Raw genomic sequence first — 22,813 nt, forward strand, 5'->3', positions numbered from 1 at the left:
CCAAGGTTAGATGCAAAAGTCACAAGTATTATAACATATATCGTGTGTACATCCAACGCGCGACTGAATAATTGCAATAGTTATATAACTTCCAATAGCTGATACACACAAGTATATTTTTTAATCAAGTAAAGTAGTATATAGTAAACGACTGCAAAGTAAATATATTTCTAAAAATCATTTCACTATTGAGCGGTGGCCATGCAGTCATTATTTTGTAATACCTAGAAAATAATTAAAAGTCTTGCATCATGACAAAAGTCTTCTCAGTGAAATATTAATTTCATAATCATGAGACAATTAACTAACTGATAAAGAAGCTTGGAGAACAACTAAGATAGCAACTAAATTTCTGCATAGCTGCATAGATTTACCGTTTCTCAAACAATAGCTTTGTTCTTAAAACAAAGCGGACGATGGATTTTTGCTTTTTGTTTTGTGCACTTTTCAGTAATGTCATTTTTTCCTTAGTATCAAGTATATTGGTTTCGGCAAGTAACATAGCCCTCTCTATAATGTATTTTGAGCATTCAGTGAGGAAATGATTTACAGTTTCAATACACCCAATACAATTTGTACACCACCATAGACTCGCAAACTCAATATACTAGTATCTCTATGTCATAGAGATGTATACTAATTACGCTAGGGTTATTAGTATATATCTCTATGCTCTATGTACACCACACAACACCGCAAGTGCCACGCCCACTATGTGTTCCTGTTTTTCACACACTCTACTTTTGAAGGTCAAGCTGCTATGGCTAAATTATTCAGTATTTCCAGGGTATACCGTACTTATAAACATTCAAAATCAAATATCTCATTTTGTAATAAAAAAAATGTAAATGTTGTATGTCAATCGGAAAATTTTGTAGTCCAATTTCAATGATCAATTCGTCTGGAAAATTAGACTAATGTGTATTTGTTTACTATGACATCACCTCTCGGTCTGCATGTGCGAGCGTGTCTCTATCGCTCGATTGCTACCGAGTCTACGTCATTGGCCAGCGCCAAGTCCTGGCTTGCCCGCTCGGCGAATTACGATCAAACGCGTCGGTCTGTGCTATTTAATGGGCGGAGATTCATCGCGAAACCCCAAATCCACTTCGGAGTCCGAGTATTTTGGTATTTTGCTGCTTGCTCCTTGCTAGCTGTTTGTGTTGTGCAATTCCATTATACCGGTACCTCGACAAATTGTTTGCCAATCCAGGCATATAGCCATATATAGGTGAATTTAATTCGGGCAAGTTGAATTCCTATCCGGTGAGTACCATATATCCGATTTTAGGTATCGTTTTCACGTATGATTCCTTTCTTCATCCTTGTTAATGTTAGTCAGCCTCTACGAGCTAGGCTCTAGCCCCGGGGACGTGTTCGTGGGCTGCCGCTAGCGCTGTACTAAGGAGTAAGGTGCAATCGTTGCATGTCGTTCCCTCCTTTGGCATTTGCATGTGTTGCCAATATTGTGACTGTGTCTGTGCCTGTGGTCAGTGATGGCCCTGGCCTGGATCTTACGTTAGAGTTAGACCTTTAAGACTTTATTCTCCATGTTCAAATTGTGTGTGATGAGTTATGCTAAAATTGATTTTACCCAGTCGCAGTTATCAATTGGTCGATAAATAAGAAAAATACATGTAGGTTTAGGTCTATATTATTTGGTCTGGAAATGACTTCATTGTGAATGTGTTGCGACTGTTATTTGTTAAGTAGTCTGTGAGAGTGTGAGTATCATGAAATTAAATTTAGCAACATCATATAACATGTCTCCTCTAGCATGTTTAGACAGTAGAGCCTCTATACTAGTAGTAGAGCTTAGTCTAAAATAGGCCATATTAGCTAATATGCCCAGCCGCCATTAATACCGCTCATCTAAGTAAAAAATCCGGGACGGGCGCAAAACGCACACATATGAACACACGCGTACAGTGCTTCGCGAAGCGAAGCACTGTGTGTGTTCATATGTGTGCGTTTTGCGCCCGTCCCGGATTTTTTTTTGTTGGTAAAGCTTTACGCGGTATATATAAATCTTAATTTCACGACCACGAGGGAATAGGTGAGCGTGGCGCAGTGCATAATACGGAGGCATCTAAGCGTTGGTGGTTCGAATCTTAACAAGGTTTTTTTTTTTAAGGGGATCGGGGATGTGAAGTATTTCGGTGCTATTTCTAAAGGTCGACATTCGTTTTTATTGCGTATTTCATGAACTTCATCAACTTTTCTATATTGCTTAAATCCGTATTTTCTGGAAATTTGTCACTCTATACTAGCACCTTAATATGCCCAAAAGAATTTTGAATAAAATGTGCCTTTCCTACTTTTCTCTTTTCGCTCTATCCCCCCTCAGACATTTCAATCCCCCTGTCCGCTGCTTATATACCCCCAAAAGAAAACCCCTTTTCTCGCCCTCCGGGCCAACACGAATTATTAGAATCTTGGCTTGTTCATCACTCTATACTAGCACCTTAATATGCCCAACAACTTTTCAATATTGCTTTATTCCGTATTTTCATGAAGCTTGTCACTCTATACTAGCACCTTTAATGCCCAACAACTTTTATATATTGCTTTATTCCGTATTTTCATGAAATTTGTCACTCTATACTAGCACCTTAATATGCCCAAAAGAATTTTGAATAAAATATGCCTTTCCTACTTTTCTCTTTTCGCTCTATCCCCCCTCAGACATTTCAACCCCCCTGTCCGCTGCTTATATACCCCCAAAAGAAAACCCCTTTTCTCGCCCTCCGGGCCAACACGAATTATTAAAATCTTGGCTTGTTCATCACTCTATACTAGCACCTTAATATGCCCAACAACTTTTCAATATTGCTTTATTCCGCATTTTCATGAAGCTTGTAACTCTATACTAGCACCTTAATATGCCCAAAAGAATTTTGAATAAAATTTGCTTTTCCTACTTTTCTCTTTTCGCTCTATCCCCCCTCAGACATTTCAATCCCCCTGTCCGCTGCTTATATACCCCCAAAAGAAAACCCCTTTTCTCGCCCATTGGGCCAACACGAATTATTAGAATCTTGGCTTGTTCATCACTCTATACTAGCACCTTAATATGCCCAACAACTCTTCAATATTGCTTTATTCCGTATTTTCATGAAGCTTGTCACTCTATACTAGCACCTTAATATGCCCAACAACTTTTCTATATTGCTTTATTCCGTATATTTATGAAGTTTGTCACTCTATACTAGCACCTTAATATACCCACAGAATATTAAATTGTGTTCACAATTTTCTATATCGCTTTATTCTGTATATTTTGTATGCAGTCACTCTATACTGCATCAAAATAATTAATACGGACTAAAGAAATAGAGAATTAAGAATCTTGGCTCGATCATCACTTAGTACTTTATGCCCACAAACTTTTCTTTATTCCGTATTTTGGTAAAGCTTGTCACTCTTTATTAGCACCTTAATAATAATGCCCCCCCCCAAAAAAAAAAAAAAAAAAAAAAAATATTATTGCATTTCAACTTTACTATATCGGTTTTTACGTATTTTGTTGAAGTTTTTATACTAACACCCTAATATGCCTCCCATGCATTTTTGTTGCCTTACTTTTCCTTCGCTCTTCGCCCAGCCAGACATTTCAAACCCAGAACACCACTTTTCCCGCCCTCCGGTCAATAGTAATTATTAGAATCTCGGTTGATTTGTCCCTATGCTCACCAAGTTTTCTCTATAAGCTTTATCCCGTATATATTTAGTGAAGTTTGTCACTATACTAGCACCTTAATCAATTTGCCCATCAAAAAATTCAAATTGCGTTTTAACATATGTTTTTCCTTTATTCCGTATTTGTCATGTTTGTAGCTAATCACATTTGGAATATACATCTGTACCATTAAAAGTTCGTCTTGCTCTTTCTTGAGGAAAATAAAAATAAAAAATTGACAAAATCCATTTATGATAGAGTGACGATGGAAGAGTAGAAAAGATACGCAAAAATGTTGGACATAATAAGATGCCCTATATAGAGTTTAACAATTACGGAATAAAGCAATATTGCGAAGGAGGAAAATTAAGAAACAACATAAAAATACAGCATAAAGTGAAAGTTCATGAATAAATAAAATCATGAACAGATGAAAAAAAGAAAAAAAACCCACAGAGACACGTAATAAAGCAATATACACCATAAAGAATGAAGACTATAAACAAACATAACAAATTTATTCATTTATTTAAATATCTTTATACAGGATAACAAGCTCAGATTCACTGTTTTTAAACATGGTCCTGTTAAAATGAAATAACAATATATACAAAAAGATAAAAGTGTAACTTAGGTTCTATACAAATAGTAAATGCATTCGATATCAATAACATTAAAATCAGAATCATCACTAGTAAAACAATTGTATAAAAATAACATATTCAATTTTTGAGGAATCAATGAAATGAAAACATTTCTCTCTTGCTTTATTCCATATTTCAAGAAATTTGGGCCTGTATACTAGCAACTTAATATGCCCACCAACTTTTCTATATTGCTTTATTCCGTATATTTATGAAGTTTGTCACTCTATACTAGCACTTTAATATACCAAAAGAATATTAAATTGTGTTCAAAATTTTCTATATCGCTTTATTCCGTATTTTGATAAGTTTGTCACTTTATACCAGCACCTTAATATGCCAACATTTCTGTATTGCTTTATTCTGTATATTTTTTATGCAGTCACTCTATACTGCATCAAATTGATACGGACTAAAGCAATAGAGAATTAAGAATCTTGGCTCGATCATCACTTAGTACTTTATGCCCACAACCTTTTCTTTATTACTTTATTCCGTATTTTGGTGAAGCTTAATTGTCACTCTTTATTAGCACCTAAATTTTGTTGAAGATTTTATACTAACACCCGAATATGCCTCCCATTTTTGTTGCCTTATATACTTTTCCTTCGCTCTACTCCCCGCCCAGCCAGACATTTCGGCATTTCAAACCCAGAACACCACTTTTCCCGCCCTCCGGTCAATAGTAATTATTAGAATCTCGGTTGATTCGTCCCTATGCTCACCAAGTTTTCTCTATAAGCTTTATCCCATATTTAGTGAAGTTTGTCACTATACTTATCTAGCACCTTAATCAATTTGCCCATCAAAAAATTCAAATTGCGTTTTAACATATGTTTTTCATTTATTCCGTATATTTGCAGCTAATCACCTTTGAAATATACATCTGTACCATTAAAAGTTCGTCTTGCTCTTTCTTGAGGAAAATAAAAATAAGCTAACATTGACAAAATCCATTTATGATAGGGTGACGATGGAAGAGTAGAAAAGATACGCAAAAATGTTGGACATAATAAAATGCCCTATATAGAGTTTAAAAATTACGGAATAAAGCAATATTGCGAAGGAGGAAAATTGAGAAACAACATAAAAATACAGCATAAAGTGAAAGTTCATGAATAAATAAAATCATGAACAGATGAAAAAAAGAAAAAAAAAAGACCCAGAGACACGTAATAAAGCAATATACACCATAAAGAATGAAGACTATAAACAAACATAACAAATTTATTTATTTATTTAAATATCTTTATACAGGATAACAAGCTCAGATTCACTGTTTTTAAACATGGTCCTGTTAAAATGAAATAACAATATATACAAAAAGATAAAAGTGTAACTTAGGTTCTATACAAATAGTGAATGAATTCGATATCAATAACATTAAAATCAGAATCATCACTAGTAAAACAATTGTATAAAAATAACATATTCAATTTTTGAGGAATCAATTAAATGAGAACATTTCTCTCTTGCTTTATTCCATATTTCAAGAAATTTGGGCCTGTATACTAGCAACTTAATATGCCCACCAACTTTTCTATATTGCTTTATTCCGTATATTTATGAAGTTTATCACTCTATAATAGCACATTAATATACCCACAGAAAATTAAATTGTGTTCAAAATTTTCTATATCGCTTTATTCCGTAATTTGATAAGTTTGTCACTTTATACCAGCACCTTAATATGCCAACATTTCTGTATTGCTTTATTCTGTATATTTTTTATGCAGTCACTCTATACTGCATCAAATTGATACGGACTAAAGCAATAGAGAATTAAGAATCTTGGCTCGATCATCACTTAGTACTTTATGCCCACAAACTTTTCTTTATTACTTTATTCCGTATTTTGGTGAAGCTTAATTGTCACTCTTTATTAGCACCTAAATAATTATGCCCCCCCCCCAAAAAAAAATAAATATATTATTGCGTTTCAACTTTACTATATCGGTTTTTACGTATTTTGTTGAAGATTTTATACTAACACCCGAATATGCCTCCCATTTTTGTTGCCTTATATACTTTTCCTTCGCTCTACCCCCCGCCCAGCCAGACATTTCAAACCCAGAACACCACTTTTCCCGCCCTCCGGTCAATAGTAATTATTAGAATCTCAGTTGATTCGTCCCTATGCTCACCAAGTTTTCCGTTTTCTCTATAAGCTTTATCCCATATTTAGTGAAGTTTGTCACTATACTAACACCTTAATCAATTTGCCCATCAAAAAAATCAAATTGCGTTTTAACATATGTTTTTCCTTTATTCCGTATTTGTCATGTTTGTAGCTAATCACCTTTGGAATATACATCTGTACCATTAAAAGTCCGTCTTGCTCTTTCTTGAGGAAAATAAAAATAAGCTAACATTGACAAAATCCATTTATGATAGGGTGACGATGGAAGAGTAGAAAAGATACGCAAAAATGTTGGACATAATAAAATGCCCTATATAGAGTTTAACAATTACGGAATAAAGCAATAACGCGAAGGAGGAAAATTGAGAAACAACATAAAAATACAGCATAAAGTGAAAGTTCATGAATATATAAAATCATGCATAAAAGTTTATGCATTATGTGCGAGATGCGGCAAGACACATCTTGATGTCAGTGGGGCACGATTGACATGGAGGGCGCAACTTTTCGCAGAGGATTAGAGTGAGGATTGTTTGAGAGGATTAGAGTGAAGAAAGAAAGGTTTGAGAGAGATGATTGATGAGCTTGCCGGGCGAACAAAAAAATGAGGAAATTTGTTGACTTGGAATATTTTGGCGGAAGGAGTGAAGGAGGTTAAAATTCAATATAACGGGGCATTTATATATAACCAAGAAGGATAACGCAAAAGTGAGTATATGAAATTATTTACAATTTCTTGTGCATACTTTTTTTTTCAATTTTGCCGTGCCTACCAAAATGCCACATTTATTTGAAAATATCCGAGAAGATCGTATATTGGCGGACCGATAGCGACATGAGGTTTGCTGTAGAGGGGATAACTTGGGAGTTTAGAATGAAAAAAGGAAGCTATATATATGTTAAAATAAAGTTTTAGGCCTACACGCCGACTACGAACATCAAGTGCTAACTAGTTGCGTGAGTTTTTTGTTCCATGTTTAGGCCCCCTGTTGCCTAAACAGAGAAATGTTCCGGGTGTTATTTCAGGTGACTCAATATACTCAATAGTAAACGCACATCGTGTTAAAATACATAGCGATAATATAAACGAAGTGAAAAAAATAACAAAATCCTGTTTGGAATTATTGGTACCATTATCTATAGCCCCTGGATCCTTAAATATATATATTTTCTAATGAATTAAATCACTGATCGTTGATTCCCTGGCCTGCTATAACTGCCGCCGGGGAAACCTCCGTACGACTTGAGCGCTAAACCAGTTTCGGCTGTCAGCTCATCTCATGTGGCATGCTGACTACGATGCTGGACTGCAGATCAAAAGGTTCGAGTTCGATCCCCATCAAGGACAGAAAAAATAAGGTTAGTAAAAAAGTGTTATGTAATATAATATGAAATGAAATGCACAGTATGATGAATAAATTGGATGGAATGAATGAATGAGGAATAAATCCACCCACCATGTATCATACAGAAAACACAAAAAGAAAACGAAAATACGATGCACATAGTATTTTATTGAAAACCCGCCGATTTCGTATATTTTAGTGCCCCTTCACCCCCCCCCCAATCCCTAATCCCCGCCCCTCTCTCGCACAGCTGAAATACCCATTAACACGCCACTTCACTGAACGCCGATATCCCGCTGACTGAGCTTTGTTATTGTGCGGTCATGTGTGACACCGGTCGCACATGCTCTTACGCACGTCTAGCGATAAGAATTTTCACTGAGCTGAGCAGTTTTAATGGCGCTTGGGCACAATAGCGAATTTGGCCCTAAAATACATGTAATACTAATAGGGTAGGTCTACACAACCTTATCAGAGGCATTAGATTTTTTCTGAAATCCATTTATCTTTAAAATGAAATTGTTTTTCTGAGGTATTATTTCTAATCAGGTAAAATAAGAAATTCTATCTGAAATGATATTTATCATGTGAATCTAAAGATCTGATACGATAATCAGTAGGGCAGCAGTACATCCATCAAATGTATACAAATACTAGTAGGCCTATACCCATGATGCTTTGAAAAAAAATAGTAAACTTAAAAACAGTGGGCCCTGACCCTTGCTGAGATCGACGTTGCAGAGATCATAAAATAAACCTCTCAAAAAAAGTTTGGAAATCTGTGTTTGCCCATTAATTTCTCCCTACTCCCAATTTCAAACAATGCATATTTTACATCATTCGAAAGATAATTTAATTCTCTTTAAAATGATACCATGCTTTTTATGATCATGTCATCACGAAAAGAGCAGGATTCAAATGTGTTGGATGAGGTCTGAATTGAAAAGCTGCAAAACGAGCAAAAAGGGTTTGGAAATCTGAGTTTGACCATTCCTTTATCCCACCTCCCAATATTGCACAATGCATATTTGATATCATTCAAAAGATCATTTATTTCTCTTTCAGATGATACCATGCTTGTTATGATCATGCCATCACGAAAAGAGCAGGCAAAAGTGTTGGATGAGGTCTGAATCGAAAAGCTGCAAAAACGAGCAGAAATAGTCATAAAGGGTCAATACAGAACATGGTTCTTTTGTCTGTGTCAGTAGAGATGAAAATCCATTCAAACCAAGCCCCTGCTTCTGTAGTGATGGTTATGTGAGATAACATGGTTTGTGTCGTTGTTTGAAATACCCATACATGTTCGTTTGTTATGTTTTTGCTTGTGCAGAGGTGTGTTTGATTCCATGTTAATGTTGATGTTAAGGTGCATGAAAACAATTAAAAGAAATTACTGAAAAACTCACTCATCACCACGGAAAAAGAACAGTGACTTTCAATATTGCGTCATTTTGCAACTTTTGAATTTTGACCTGAATGTAAATAAATATTTGTGCAATGGAAAGAATATTTACATTTGATGAAAGATGAAAATGTTCCATTCGACTCGGCTAACGCCTCGTTGAATGGAACTTTTCATCTTTCATCTCATGAAAATATTCTTCCCATTACACGCATACACATTCATTATTTGTATATTGAAATGATACGTGCAATAATGTGATATGGCAAAAAGAAGCTGCTGAAAACTGCTTATCTAATAAAAGAGAGCCAATGGAGTAAATTAAAAAGTCAAAAGGGGCCTAAGCTTTCGATCCTAGCAGAATCTTTTAATAATGTGATATTAAAAAGAAATTTCTGTATAGCCATGTTAGTGTACAGTTCAAAGGCATTTGGATTGAATGAAATTAATGTTTCTTTGCCTCACCTCCTGTCTGGAGGGATTTTCATTATGAGATAAGAGTGCTATTAAACATCTTTTCTCATTAGAATATTGGATCATAAGCTTGTCATACAGAGATAAAGTGAAGATGAAATTGCTGCTAGAATACCATTCCAGTGTGATTTTTCGGGCTTTTGGAGGTGGATTTTATAAAGTGGGCACTCGGCAGCTATGCATGTGGGCATGAATGTTTCTTACATCTATTTGGCACTAAAAATACAGTTCATCATCAGTACATACATAATTCTAAATCTAATGAATTTATTAGATAGGAATAACCATTTCGGGGATGGGGGATAATTTATTTTAAACTTTCTGGCAATTAAATGCCTATCACCCCCATCACGGAGGTAAGTGTTACCAAGTTGGCTAACGTATATTTAGGTCAAGAAAATAAAAATGTTACTGAGGATTTGATAACTACAAATTTGCTTAAATCCAATATTTATGATTGTGGATAAGACAATTGATAGACAATGATGAAATTTACATTGTTTTTATTTGTTGCAGTGGTTAGTCTGGTTTATGGGAAGTGAAAGATAACTTACATCTTATTTACCCTTTCCTCAGAACTCTTCCAACTTCTCAACAAACTGTAATCAACCATGCCTCCAAAGAAGCGATCAGCAAGCACAAAGGCAGGTGGGAAGGGGGCTAAAGTGTTGAAGAAAGAACCAGATGATGGTGGACTGAAGGCTGCTGTTGAGAAACTCAAAACTGCTGACAAAGAGAAGAAATCATCTCATACTAAAGATAGCCATTGTAGTTGGCCTGGTAGTGTGGTAAGTGAGGATGGGATTGACATGGATTTTTTTTTTATGTTAGAAATTGTCTACTTTACTACACTCATAACAAATCCCTTTTTGGAATAAATAATCAAGTGACTTAACACCTTTTCACGTTTGTGCCCTGCACAAAATCAAAGGCCTGCTTCAAAGATGTTTGTACAATCAATAAAAATTATTTTTTGAATAATCCTTGATGAAATGTCTTGTGACTTTTCCTTGTAATTATGTTTTTAACTTTTTTAATATAGAGTCTACTGTTCTCAACATTGCAAATCACAAGCCAAATTTCATATTTCTCTTGCTTCAAATATTGTGTTTGTGAAATTGTTTAAATTCTTTGAACATGGGTAATTTTACCAAGCACGTGTACCAGCTGCTTAAGAATATCATAAATTCCCCAAATGGACGGAAGCAGTTATGAGCTTTCATCAGAATTCTTCAAGAACATAGACTCATTAAGTATGGAAACTACTGAAGTCTAAACGTAAGGGATGTGTCAATAATCTATAACTTTTTCTGGAGAATGAGCGACATAAAATTATTTTCTACTTGTGTATTGTATATTCAGTAGATTAAAATTGTATTTATGTGATAATCTGTGTATTGTTTCAAAGCTATTCTTTATTATATTCAGTTTGATGATTTTGACTGTATGCTGAACCAAACTAATATTGGCCACAACAACAACAAGTACTATGTTGTTCAACTCTTGCAATCTCACTTAGGATATGCTGTTTTTACCAGATGGGGAAGAGTGGTAAGTAATCAAGATTCAAAATCATCTCTTGTAAAACTCTCATGAATTACATCTAATTCAAGGAAGCTGAAAAAATAACATTTAAATCATGAATTACTAAAGGGGACAATGCTGTGTCAGAAGTTATGTTGCTGAAACTTTCTAATGGTAGTTCTTACATTTCCGTATGGACAATGCATACACTTTTTAACCTCAAATTTTCTTTAAAAGTTCAACGTTGTGGTCAAAACTCAAGTATGACAAAGCAACCTGCTCGTCTTATAAAATGTCCACTTTGATCAAAGATAAATCTTCCTTTGACCAATTTTCTTTGTTGGTCCTCTTCCTTCATCCTTTCCAGGGAGAGTCAGGCCAGCAAGCAACACAGGAATTTAATGGCAGTGATATCGAAGCTGCCAAGAAATTCTTCTGCAAGAAGTTTAATGACAAGACCAAGAACAAGTGGGAAGACCGGGCAAACTTTGTGCCCAAGGCCGGCAAATATACCCTGATAGAGGTGGAGGACGCAGATAACGAGGAACTTCAGGAGACGAGTGAAAAGGTATTTTGATTTTGAAGAGTCTTAACCTATATAGTTCATGCTAAACAGTCACCTCACACAGTAGTCTTTATGTTATTCACATTTGCTTCAAGTTCAACACATCTGATGAATGTATGATATAGGCCGTGCCAAAATCAACTATTCCTAAATTGGATGTCAAGGACCTTGATTTAATATTTTTCTGTGTATAATTTTCTGATCCTCAGGAGTATTACTCTCTTTATTAGAAGCTATGAAACGAAACATACATTTATCTGAGCATGACTGAGATACTTTAAAATTACAATTGCTGGGCTATTGCCTGTTCAAAAAAAAATCTTCAGAAAGATCAGAGTTGAGGTCAAGAATATTCCAGGGGACATTTGAATATCAAATCATGGCTGTGAACCAGAAAAAAAAAAAAGGTTTTAATATAATATTACAACTTAATACATGTAACTGTAAGTGACAAGCCATTTCGGAAAACATGTTGTAAATCAGTTGTATACATTTCTTGTATGACTTTATATTACAAGACACTGATCTCCATTAATTTTATATATTACATTCAAGTATTTTAGTCAAATCTGATCACTTGATATTTAAAATCTGAGCATATACAGTTTATATGTTAACATTTCTGCAAAATTTTGTTTTGTCAGTTTGTATGCCAAACTTAAAAATCTTGCTTTCTGAGGTACATCAATTTCTCTTGCTGATATTCCTGTTTTTGTATAATTTGTTATCAGCTTGCTGAGGTAGATGACTCGTCTAAGACAGTGCTTCCTTCCAAGCTGGATAAGGTTACACAGGATTTTGTCAAACTGGTTTTCAACGAGGACATGTTCAAGGAACAGATGACCAAGTTTGAAATTGGTAATGCAAGCATTCCATATTTTATTTGATAAAGTATACACAAGAGTCTAGTATAAAATAATGTGTAAAGCTTCAAATCAAGAGCTAACCTTTGGATATTTTATATATTGGAGATGAGTCAATGCCCAGGAATAGACTTATGGTTCACTATATCCAACTAAAAAAAATACTGACTGCAAATTGGCACCCAGATGCAGTGGCATTCAATATTCATGTGTTTGTGTTTGTATCATGAGCAACATACATTGAGGCCTACTGGACATGAAAATTTTCACATTGTCACTTTATCCAATTATTCCCTTATTATTGTTTTATCATACATGTAGGACTAGGAAGTACATGTAGTATGAAAGACGCAAGGCAAGCGCCATTTAAAGTCCCCAATGATTCAGTCTCTAGTACAATTAACTATATTCATTTATTATTACCTCCATGATACAGTGGTTCAGGTGCAGGATGCATTTAATATGTATGATGGTGGTCCCCAAGTCTGCACACCTAACAATTTGAGTTGAGATTTAACATGAATTTCTTTTTATTTCAAAAAATCTTTCAGTTGATAATGTTCCTTATGGTATTATGAGTAAGTGTACCAAATATCTCATAAAAATTTGAAAGAAATTATAGGAATTTCCAGATTGAAAAAAAAAATGGTACCCCATGTCTGCGCACCCATTCACTTTGCACACGATTCAGGGATTATGATGAGAAAGGCTGCATTTTGAGGTCGTCACATGAAATGCCCTAAATTCATTATTTTCCCACCATTTTGAGTCAGATTTTTTAATGAATATCTTATCCGTCTATGTATTGCATGTGTAAAGTCTGTGTTCGTTGCGTATCTTCTTTTACTAGAATCAGGCAGATTCACGTGTGTGTAGACAAAGGGGACTGCGCAGACTTGGGGGAACTTGCCATAACCATTATTGTTATGAGTGGTAGAATATACACCCATGCCAAAGACAGTCCAATAGTATCACAAACTACTAGAGGTCCAGATCACTGATATTTCCTCAATATTTTGGTTAAAAGTGGGTAGAGGACTAATGTAAGATATTTTCTCTTTTTTGGTGGAAGCCATGGGGTATACTCAAATTAAAGTGGCTCTTAAGTTCGTTGTGGCTTTGATAAGTTTCCAGTCCCCTCTAAATAGTATCAAAGCATCAGACAATACATTTGATTATGCAGGTGTGAAAAGGATTGGAAATGTGGTAGCAGTAGATGTACATGTAACCCATACCATTCAAATAATACAAATCAGTTCACAGTGGTTCAGCTACATGTATGACCCCCTCAGGTTGATTTTTATTGCATGTTTGGTAAAAGTGTTATAATCATTGTTGTGGGGACTTTGGGAAATTATATTCAAATTCACATTACCAGTGACCCAAGGCAGTGCGCGTTGGCTTTCACTGTTTTCTTCAATTTTTTGGTCATTGGAGCAGGCAGTGGATTTATTTTTTGAAGTGTTATTATTAGTATTTATTCAGAAAATGAAGATGATACAAAGAATACATAATGATTCTGTAATTTGATGTTTCCTAGCATAATGTTTCTTAGCAATATATGTATTATATATTGGCTTTTCTGTTCAAAGGGAATATTCTACAATATCCCATATGCCAATATCTTATTCTTTATAATTTTTATTTGTCCTACAGATGTAAAGAAGATGCCGCTTGGTAAGCTCAGCAAGGCTCAGATCGCCAAGGGCTTTGAAGCTTTAGAAGAACTTGAAGATGCGATACAGAAGAAGGCAAACAAGGGCAAGTTGAGTGAACTTTCCTCCAAGTTTTACACCATCATCCCTCATTCTTTTGGAAGGAATATACCTCCTCTGATTGATGATGCTGAGAAGATCCAGGCAAAGAAAGACATGCTTATTGTAAGTATTTTCGTGAATCATTATCCTTTCCAGCACCTTACTATCAATATACATTAGCAGGTAGTGGATCTTTTACAAAAGTTTTTGGATGGACAGTATTATACATTGGCTTGCCATATGCCATTAAGATGCTAGGTGCATGTGTGTTTGTTGTGAAAATTGGGGTGTAGTGAAAAAGTTTGTACAGAACTACAGTTAGAATGATCATGGTCAACTGACGATCATGTGGATTGCATTCCTGGATTATGAGTGAATACCTACCATTCAGTGGCACTGATTTGATGTGTATATTTAACTCTTTGTCCGCCAAGTTCACCGATTGGCACACTTGCTGCTTCGCCAAGTACGCCGATCGGCACAAATCTCACGACAATCCGATTACATTGATTTATATTGTATTGTGTGTACACACACGCCATTGTGTTATTCGCATCGCGTTCTAAACACTTGCACGCTCCCTGACATTAGTTGATTACATATCGTTCCCATTCAACTTTTTTGAGAAAAGTTAAATTTTTTGGACTGTTTCCACAAGTTTTGAGATGGCCTCTGGTCGAAGGAGACAGTGACTTTTCTCTCCTGATGAAGTTCGAGATTTGATTATTGCTTCACTTCCAGCGGCTGACTCGGATTCCGAGGGCAGTGATTCTGAGTCCGAGGGTGAATCTGAGAACGGTCCCACTCGTAGACATTCGTGTGCTTCCATTCACACTTGCTGTAGTACATGTATCTCTAATTTTATTTTGATGGAAATGAAATTTCTGAAAGAACCACTACAAATCAAGACTATATTATATTATAATTAGAATTTATTTATTCCTATATATATATATATATATATTATATAATGGCATAACAAAATGGTATGGCCTATATGAGCCCCCCCCCCCCAAAAAAAAAAAAAAAAAAGTTTGAAGAACTAACAGTTTATTCAATCCAAATTATTTTTCTTGAGTCTACAAACTACTTTGCAAATACATGTCAGAGTCACAGGGGAGAGGTGTCAAACAGTCTATTCATCTACAGCATTGCAATACATTATCATTACCACATGTGTATACCCAAGAAGGCATATTGATTTTTCTGGCAATAGGGGATTCTGTGCACGGCGGACAAAGAGTTACTTGGAAAGTGGACATAGTCTCTTCAACTGACAATTTCACTTTAATTGAATTCCAATAAGTTTCTATTTGATAAGATATTCTATGAAGTGTTCTGTTACTGATCATTTTTTTCTTTATTTGTCTTTGTTTATATATTTTCAGGTTCTTGGAGATATTGAGCTTGCACTGGGTATGCAGAAGGAAAAGAAGAAAAAAGATGCTGCTGTAAGTATTGATATCTGTCAAGACCATAGTGTAAAATTGTATTATCATGGCAAATGCAGTTTGTTTTAAAGCCTGTAACATCTGGGGGGGGGGGGGGACCATACCATTAGAGACTTTGGATTCCTAATAACAGATAGGTCCATTCTTCAGAGAAACAAATCCATTGCTAAAGCTTATACCTCAAATTTTGTTAGAATTTTAATTCTGATCATATACAAAGGAGTGTGGAACATATATAATATAACATCAATTGTAATACTCTGTGAAATTAAGTAACATTTGTAAGCATAGTAGGGTGGGAAGTTACGTTAATGCGAGCATGGCGACTGGCTCGCATACTCCACAGGGAGTGAAGAATGTGTTTATATTGTTTTTGCAATTTCGGGTAAACCTGAATGAATTGAATAATCGTTGACTCTGTTTGAACAGGCTGGCGATGCTATACCCCATCCACTCGATGTCAAGTATGATCTTCTCAAATGCAATCTGGAGCTTCTTGACCCATCATCCAAGGAGTTCAAAGTAAGTCATCTGAAATAAATATAACTTTATATAGTGGATGTTACCAAAGAAAGCAAAATCAGGAATATGGGGATTGATGGGTGGGAGAAAGAGAAAAATGGGTTTAATGCCTTTATCTTACCGCAAAACAAATGGAAAGGAATTCAATATTAACAAAAGGATGTAATGTATGTGAATTCAATCTTTGAACCCTGTTGATGCACTGTTTGGGGGGGGGGGGTAAAAATAGTAAACTTGTCACTGTATCATGCCTGTATATTGCTTATTAGTAGTTCTGAGTGGTTTGTATTTACTTGTTCTACAAGCAGATGGTCCAATTCTTTGATCATCTAAGACCATTATGACTGAACTAATTTTGTCTACTATAGATTTGTTCTGTTTACTATTTTGTTGAATCATCAATATTCATATGAGGTTTAAGTACCATTTAGTCTAATGCCCAGAAGGTCTTGTTTTCAATCTGACTACTTGTTACATGTACTTAACACTTTGTCAAGTGGAAAGTTGGCTTACATAAAACAGTTCATCTAATACTAGCCAAAATGGGTATGGCCTAACTGAAAATACAAGAAAGTAGTGGATGGGCTGAATGGCGATTAGACCAATTACTAGGAGACAAACTGATTGCAGAGGAACAAGGGCCGTGTTGGATGAGATCAAGCAGTAAGAAAATGAAATGGTTGTAGTCTTGTAGACCAAGCCGCAATTTGAATTTGGGTAATTGTATCCTCGACTTCAAAGCCATACATCTATGATAACTGCCTATTCTTAATCTATTTACACTCATTGCTATTTAGATCACACTGTGATGATCGGTGCATGTTTTCCAACTTGTTTCCACAGATTGTTAAGACCTACATTGCTAACACTGGCCACAGTGGTTCTGAGAAGCAGCTTCTTCATGTCTGGAAGATGGACAGAGAAGATGAGGTGACATTTGCTTTTAACTATGTTCTTTCTTTGGTGACACAACATTATAGGGTTAGAGCTAGGGTTGCAATAGGGTTTTATGCTAGGTTTTGGGTAGGGTCCAGGGTTCAAGTTGGTCATTCAATTAATGTATGGAATTTGCAGCAGAGCATTTGTCGTCGAAGCAAATGTCATAGAACACTTCCTTTTTCATATTTTCTCATATTTCCATATAAGTTTTTGAAAAAAAATCATCCGAGCATTTTCAAAGGTGTCATACAATCTTACAATCATTTATTACTGAAACAAAGACTGACTGTTTTAACTTCTCCCCATTTAGAATGTTATCAAGAACCAGGAAATGCAGGAGGTGTTAATGTTTATGTGGTTTGCGAAGCAATTAAATAACATCTTGAACATCTCAACTTTCATTCTGTAAAAATGTAGTGTGTAATTGTGCAGATAGCATCAATTGGAAAATATGTACTGAAGAGACTTTCTTTCTTTTTCATGAAGTGGTGGGCGACCGACCCTATTATATACAAAGCCGATGTCTGTTGCTTCCTGTAAAGAAAAAAATAATTGGTCCTTGAAATTTATGAGTGTTTATTTGCATATGGTTTACAGCACAGTTATTACTAAGTCCCTTTTTACTCAAAAGTTTATGGCTTGAATTCTATCACTTAAAAAGGGAGAAATACTGACAAAGGATTACAGTTTATTTGATTCACAAAGTCTAATCTGTTGTACTACAATTAATATTAGAACTTAAATAATTGACCAGTTTCCTTGGAAGTACTTCTTCTGTAGCCATGCCCTTATCTGCTATTTACCCATATTTCGGCCATTTTTTTTTCAATAGATATGTAATATGAAAAGCTTGTTGCACAAAACTTTTTTTCTAGTCTCTTTCAAGCAATAAATGCTGGACTCACATGGAAATGAATGAAATAATTATGATTCTATCAGCCCAGGCATTAAAAACCCAATAATTAACAAGGAGAAAGGGTAAAATATTTAATGTGAACAGAACACATGCAGCTGGAGCAACTCTCTAATTTCTAGGAATCTGTTTTCAATATTTCAACAGAGTGATAGATTTACTGCACACACTGATATCACAAACCGTCGTCTCCTGTGGCATGGTACCAATGTGGCTGTAGTAGCCGCTATCTTGAAAACGGGACTTCGCATCATGCCACATTCAGGAGGACGAGTAGGACGAGGCATATATCTTGCATCGGAGCAAAGCAAATCACGTGGATATGGTAAGTACAAATCTGTTGATCGTGAAAGAAAAGGTGATATGATGACATCACACAATTGCATGCTGTTTATGCCATCAAAAGTATGTTTGTTCAATATTCTTCTTTTGTGTGATATCCTGAAAGGTTTTCAATTCATTTCAAATTTGGTTTTTGTTTATTGAATTAAATTAACTTGAAGTGAATTGAATTGAATGTCCATCAGAATCTTTCATTGACATATCATATAATATATCTGCGACACAAAGAGGTCATAAAAACATTTACAACTTTTTTCCTGTGCAGTATCTGGCACATCTTTTGAGACTGAATGGGCTGCATCTTCGTATGCAATAAGGAAGTAATAAAATATCTGCCTACAGACAAAACATTAATGATTGTTCATAACAATTTGCAGCAAAAATGCTAAGGGGGTGGAATCCACCCACCCACCCCCATCTATGTTAGAGTATAAAAATCACACACTGTTAGGATTAATGATTTCAGTCTTCCACTTTTGCAATATACTACCATGTAATTTAATTCATACAGTTGGAGTAGCAAACGATGGCCGAGCCGTGATGTTCCTGAATGAAGCAGCCCTGGGTAAAGAGCATTACATCACAGCTAATAATAGCTCTCTTACTAAAGCACCTAATGGATGTGACTGTGTCATTGCTAAAGGAAACCAAGAACCAGGTATGATTCTCAAAGAACTTCACCGAAGACAGACATTGTTTTGTTGGGAAACTCATCAAATTGCTATTAACCCCGACCAGGCCAGGCTTTTTGGGCTGTAGAGAGACATGGTGATTCCATCCCCCCTTGAGATCTTGGCCACTTAGCGATGTGAAAATCAATTTTATATCATGATTAAGGCAATGAATAGAAAATTGCATAATGAGAAGAAAGTCTTGATACATTTAAATGTGTGTTAAACCTTCTATCAGACAGTCTTAGAAGAATAAAATGGTTCTGAGACTGTTTAGAAAAAGTAACAGATTAACAAAAATTAAAAGAAATTAGTATTGAGGAAAAAACATATATTTTGCCATTTGTATTACATGATACAATTTGAATCAATATTATATTGAAAACCAACTTGCCTTTTTCTTTGCATCTTAAAATTCAGGTTGCGTATGTCATAGGTGAATTTAAATATTTTTCTGGTAAAATTTACTCACCAAAACCAAATATTTTTTTTGAACTCTCATATTGTTACATAGCCTCATTTTATGTTGTCTGCATGCGTACATTTTTTTTTTCAGATCCGAAGAAGGAAACCGTCTTGAAGCTTGATGGCAAGGATGTGGTTGTCCCCCAGGGAAAACCAGTCAAGCAATCAAAATACTCGTCATCTCACTTCTACCAGAGCGAGTACCTCCTCTATAAAGAAAGTCAGAACAGAATGAGATATCTCTGCCTCTTCAAGTTTTGGTAATCACCTCACATTGCTGCAATGTATCTTGGTTGCTTGAGGATTGTCTGAACAGACTTCTGCTAGAAATTGTGTCTCTTAGATAAGGTATGAAACCTGTGGAGCATTTGTTATTCAACATATTTACGTTAGCTGGTAGAAATATATTGACTGTCCACTCTTCTTTTTTGTTATTATAAGGTGTATGTAACATATGCTTTATTCACTGCCCTCTGACTCACTTTTATTACAGTAGTTGCATGTGCTGAATTTTGTTGAAGTGAAATTTTTCAGAAAATTTGCTTCAAATTCTGTCACTTGATTTGATCAGAGTGTGAAAACAGGATTGCTTTTGACCATTGCATGTTAACTATTCTTTAATTTAATCTGAAAAAAAATCTTACAACTCATAAAGCAGTTGTGTGTTATGTTCAAAGATCATGATTTTTTTTTTCATTTTGCTTTTATAAATGAATGCTTTGATCAGAACGAAATGAAAATGAATAACATACAGTATCTGTGTAGGAGAAGAAGGATACATATAGGAAAATATTCTAGGTTTTCCTGGAGAAATGAAAAGATATTCAACCATCTAAGTATGATTAAGAAACCTAATCTTAACCCAATTCCATCCTATATCTTGCCCGAGAGGCAGTTGCCTTTGTGGAAAATGCAGCTTTTTAGATGAACAATTTCAATTTGTTGAAATATCAGTTTATACTTCAAAATGATGAAATGTTGCTCTTATCATATGACAATTTATATAATCGCTTTCAAACTGCTCCTTTTTCTAAGAATGTTGGTATCAATCCATTCTGCTGTGCTTGGCGAATCCAAGTATGTAGAATTTCAGTATAAACAGGTACTGTGATTATCTACAAATGGCAGTTCAAATGACAGAAATATCTTCTATTTTTAACTTCCTTTTTATTTGAAAACATGTTCTCTTTTGCCAAATGTCAGCTGTATCCACTTTTATGCTGTTTTAATTCCATTGTTGATAGAAATTTCCTGTCTTTCTTACAGAATTACATGTGTGAAGATATATTCTCTAAGTGAGTTAGAAATAATTTTATGATGAATGTTTTAGAGATGGTACTTTTTATAAGCTTGTGGAATAAGGCTAGTCTAGATATCTTAATGCATATTAATATACAGAGGGTATATTCACTTGCCAATAAATTCATATATTTTACCTGTCAAATCAAAGATTTTATAGTCACTGTTTTTAATATGCACTGAAATATGTTATGGTAACATAATTGTATCGATAAATGTATTATTTCTATGTTTTTTTAATAATGCAGACACCAAAATCTTACATCAATTCATGTAGTATGAAGATTTGATATGACATAAATTATTTGTATACATATTTCAATTAAGTGATCTAAAAAAATATATGATTCTTTGAAATCTATGCATATTTTACAGAAAATGCCTACAGAGTAAATCAGAACTTTGATTTTAATGTATGATAGATTAATGTGGGTGTGATGTAATAGTATTTTAGTTTAATTTAATTTTTGTTTTACATGTATTTCATTTCCAGTAATACAATAACAATAGTGAATATCAAAACTTTGAATACAAAATTAAGAATCCAATGTCAGAAGACAAAGAAAATACAAACACTCAAAAAGAGAAAAGTTCATCAGCTAATGCCTGGGGATTATCAAAATAAATCAGGATTCTGTTAAGACTTTTCTCATTAGCTGGTGATAAAGATAGATCAAATGCAGTCCAACATTATGAACCAAAGATATTTTGTAAAAAATAGAATAAAAACATAAGTCACAAATGCAGGTTTTAGAGGGTTTTTTAAGGAAAACAAAAATAAAAAAGGAAAGAAAAAGGGGAAAACAGAGTTTTAATCTCCATGTTTTAAATAATTTATCATGTGTATATTGTGAAATGTGTAAATAGAAATCAAGAATATCAACATCGATAAAAATGTGCTCATAGTTATACAATTTAATCAAGAAATATGGATTACACAAGCAACTTTTTTACTGTATGTCTATAAAAGTTTACATTTGATGTTTACATTTGATGCTATATAGGATAAACAGGGGGAGAATATAAGCCATTTTTACTTTTAAAGTCAGGAAATTTGAAATTTTCTAAGAGACTGTCCACTCCTTGTGCACCCATGTTATATTTGGCCTTATCTGCCTGTAACTGATTCTCAAAATCATGTTTTATTTTCTTCACTTTTAACTCAAAGGTCATCATGAGTAGATGACCTTTGAGGGTGAATAGAGTACAATATATCCAATGTATGAAAGGTGTGAACTGTTGTGTAAAACAATCGTTTTCAAAATTATATCCTTCATGTTAATGTAGAAGTTGTAGCTGCACATACTACAAATCATTCTTATTCCTGTACACCTTGTTGATGAAGCTATTCTTTCAATTCGTTATTGAAACAATCTGGGTGATATTATTTTCAAAACTTCCTGATTGCCAGAATAAACTAGCTGTATGAATGTGTATTCCATACATGTAGACAAAAAGATTCAGTTGGAGTTTGTTATCTTTGTGTCAGATTATCTCATTTACTCAAATTTTTGTTCACTTTATGAGAGCAAAATAGTTATCAGTATTCATTCGCTATTGTGTGTGTTACAGGAAGTCATGTATGCATGAGTAAAGTATGAGAGTCAAGTTGTGAATGATAACTTTCAGAGTAAAACACCCATGTGGATGCGGGGGGGGGGGGGGAATAATGATAATATAGGGTATTTATATTGCGCACATATCCACCTTGTTAGGTGCTCAAGGCGCTCCTATATTACCCGGCTAAGCTAGGCGTTCATAGCGCACACAGCTCTTAAGGAATTACTTCCTACCAGTACCCATTTACCTCACCT

The 22,813-nt window shown here is 34.7% G+C and overlaps 1 protein-coding gene across 2 annotated transcripts; it reads left to right on the forward strand.

The window, feature by feature from the left end:
- Positions 1–952: 952 nt before the first annotated feature.
- LOC129257680 (protein mono-ADP-ribosyltransferase PARP3-like) lies at positions 953–22,458 on the forward strand. 2 transcript variants are annotated; one of them, XM_054896057.2, is made up of 12 exons: positions 953–1,266; positions 10,265–10,476; positions 11,117–11,239; positions 11,580–11,780; positions 12,509–12,635; positions 14,297–14,520; positions 15,786–15,848; positions 16,278–16,370; positions 17,214–17,300; positions 18,370–18,547; positions 19,076–19,222; positions 19,792–22,458. In XM_054896057.2, the coding sequence occupies exons 2-12, from the start codon at positions 10,300–10,302 to the stop codon at positions 19,962–19,964; spliced, it is 1,593 nt and encodes a 530-aa protein (XP_054752032.2). In that variant the 5' UTR covers positions 953–1,266; positions 10,265–10,299; the 3' UTR covers positions 19,965–22,458. The 2 variants fall into 2 exon arrangements, with proteins under 2 accessions (XP_054752032.2, XP_063952647.1); XM_064096577.1 differs by having other exon boundaries at positions 986–1,266; positions 10,205–10,476.
- The last annotated feature ends 355 nt before the right edge of the window (positions 22,459–22,813 follow it).

This window comes from Lytechinus pictus, chromosome 3 (assembly GCF_037042905.1).
Source record: "Lytechinus pictus isolate F3 Inbred chromosome 3, Lp3.0, whole genome shotgun sequence".
Lineage (NCBI taxonomy): Eukaryota > Metazoa > Echinodermata > Echinoidea > Temnopleuroida > Toxopneustidae > Lytechinus > Lytechinus pictus.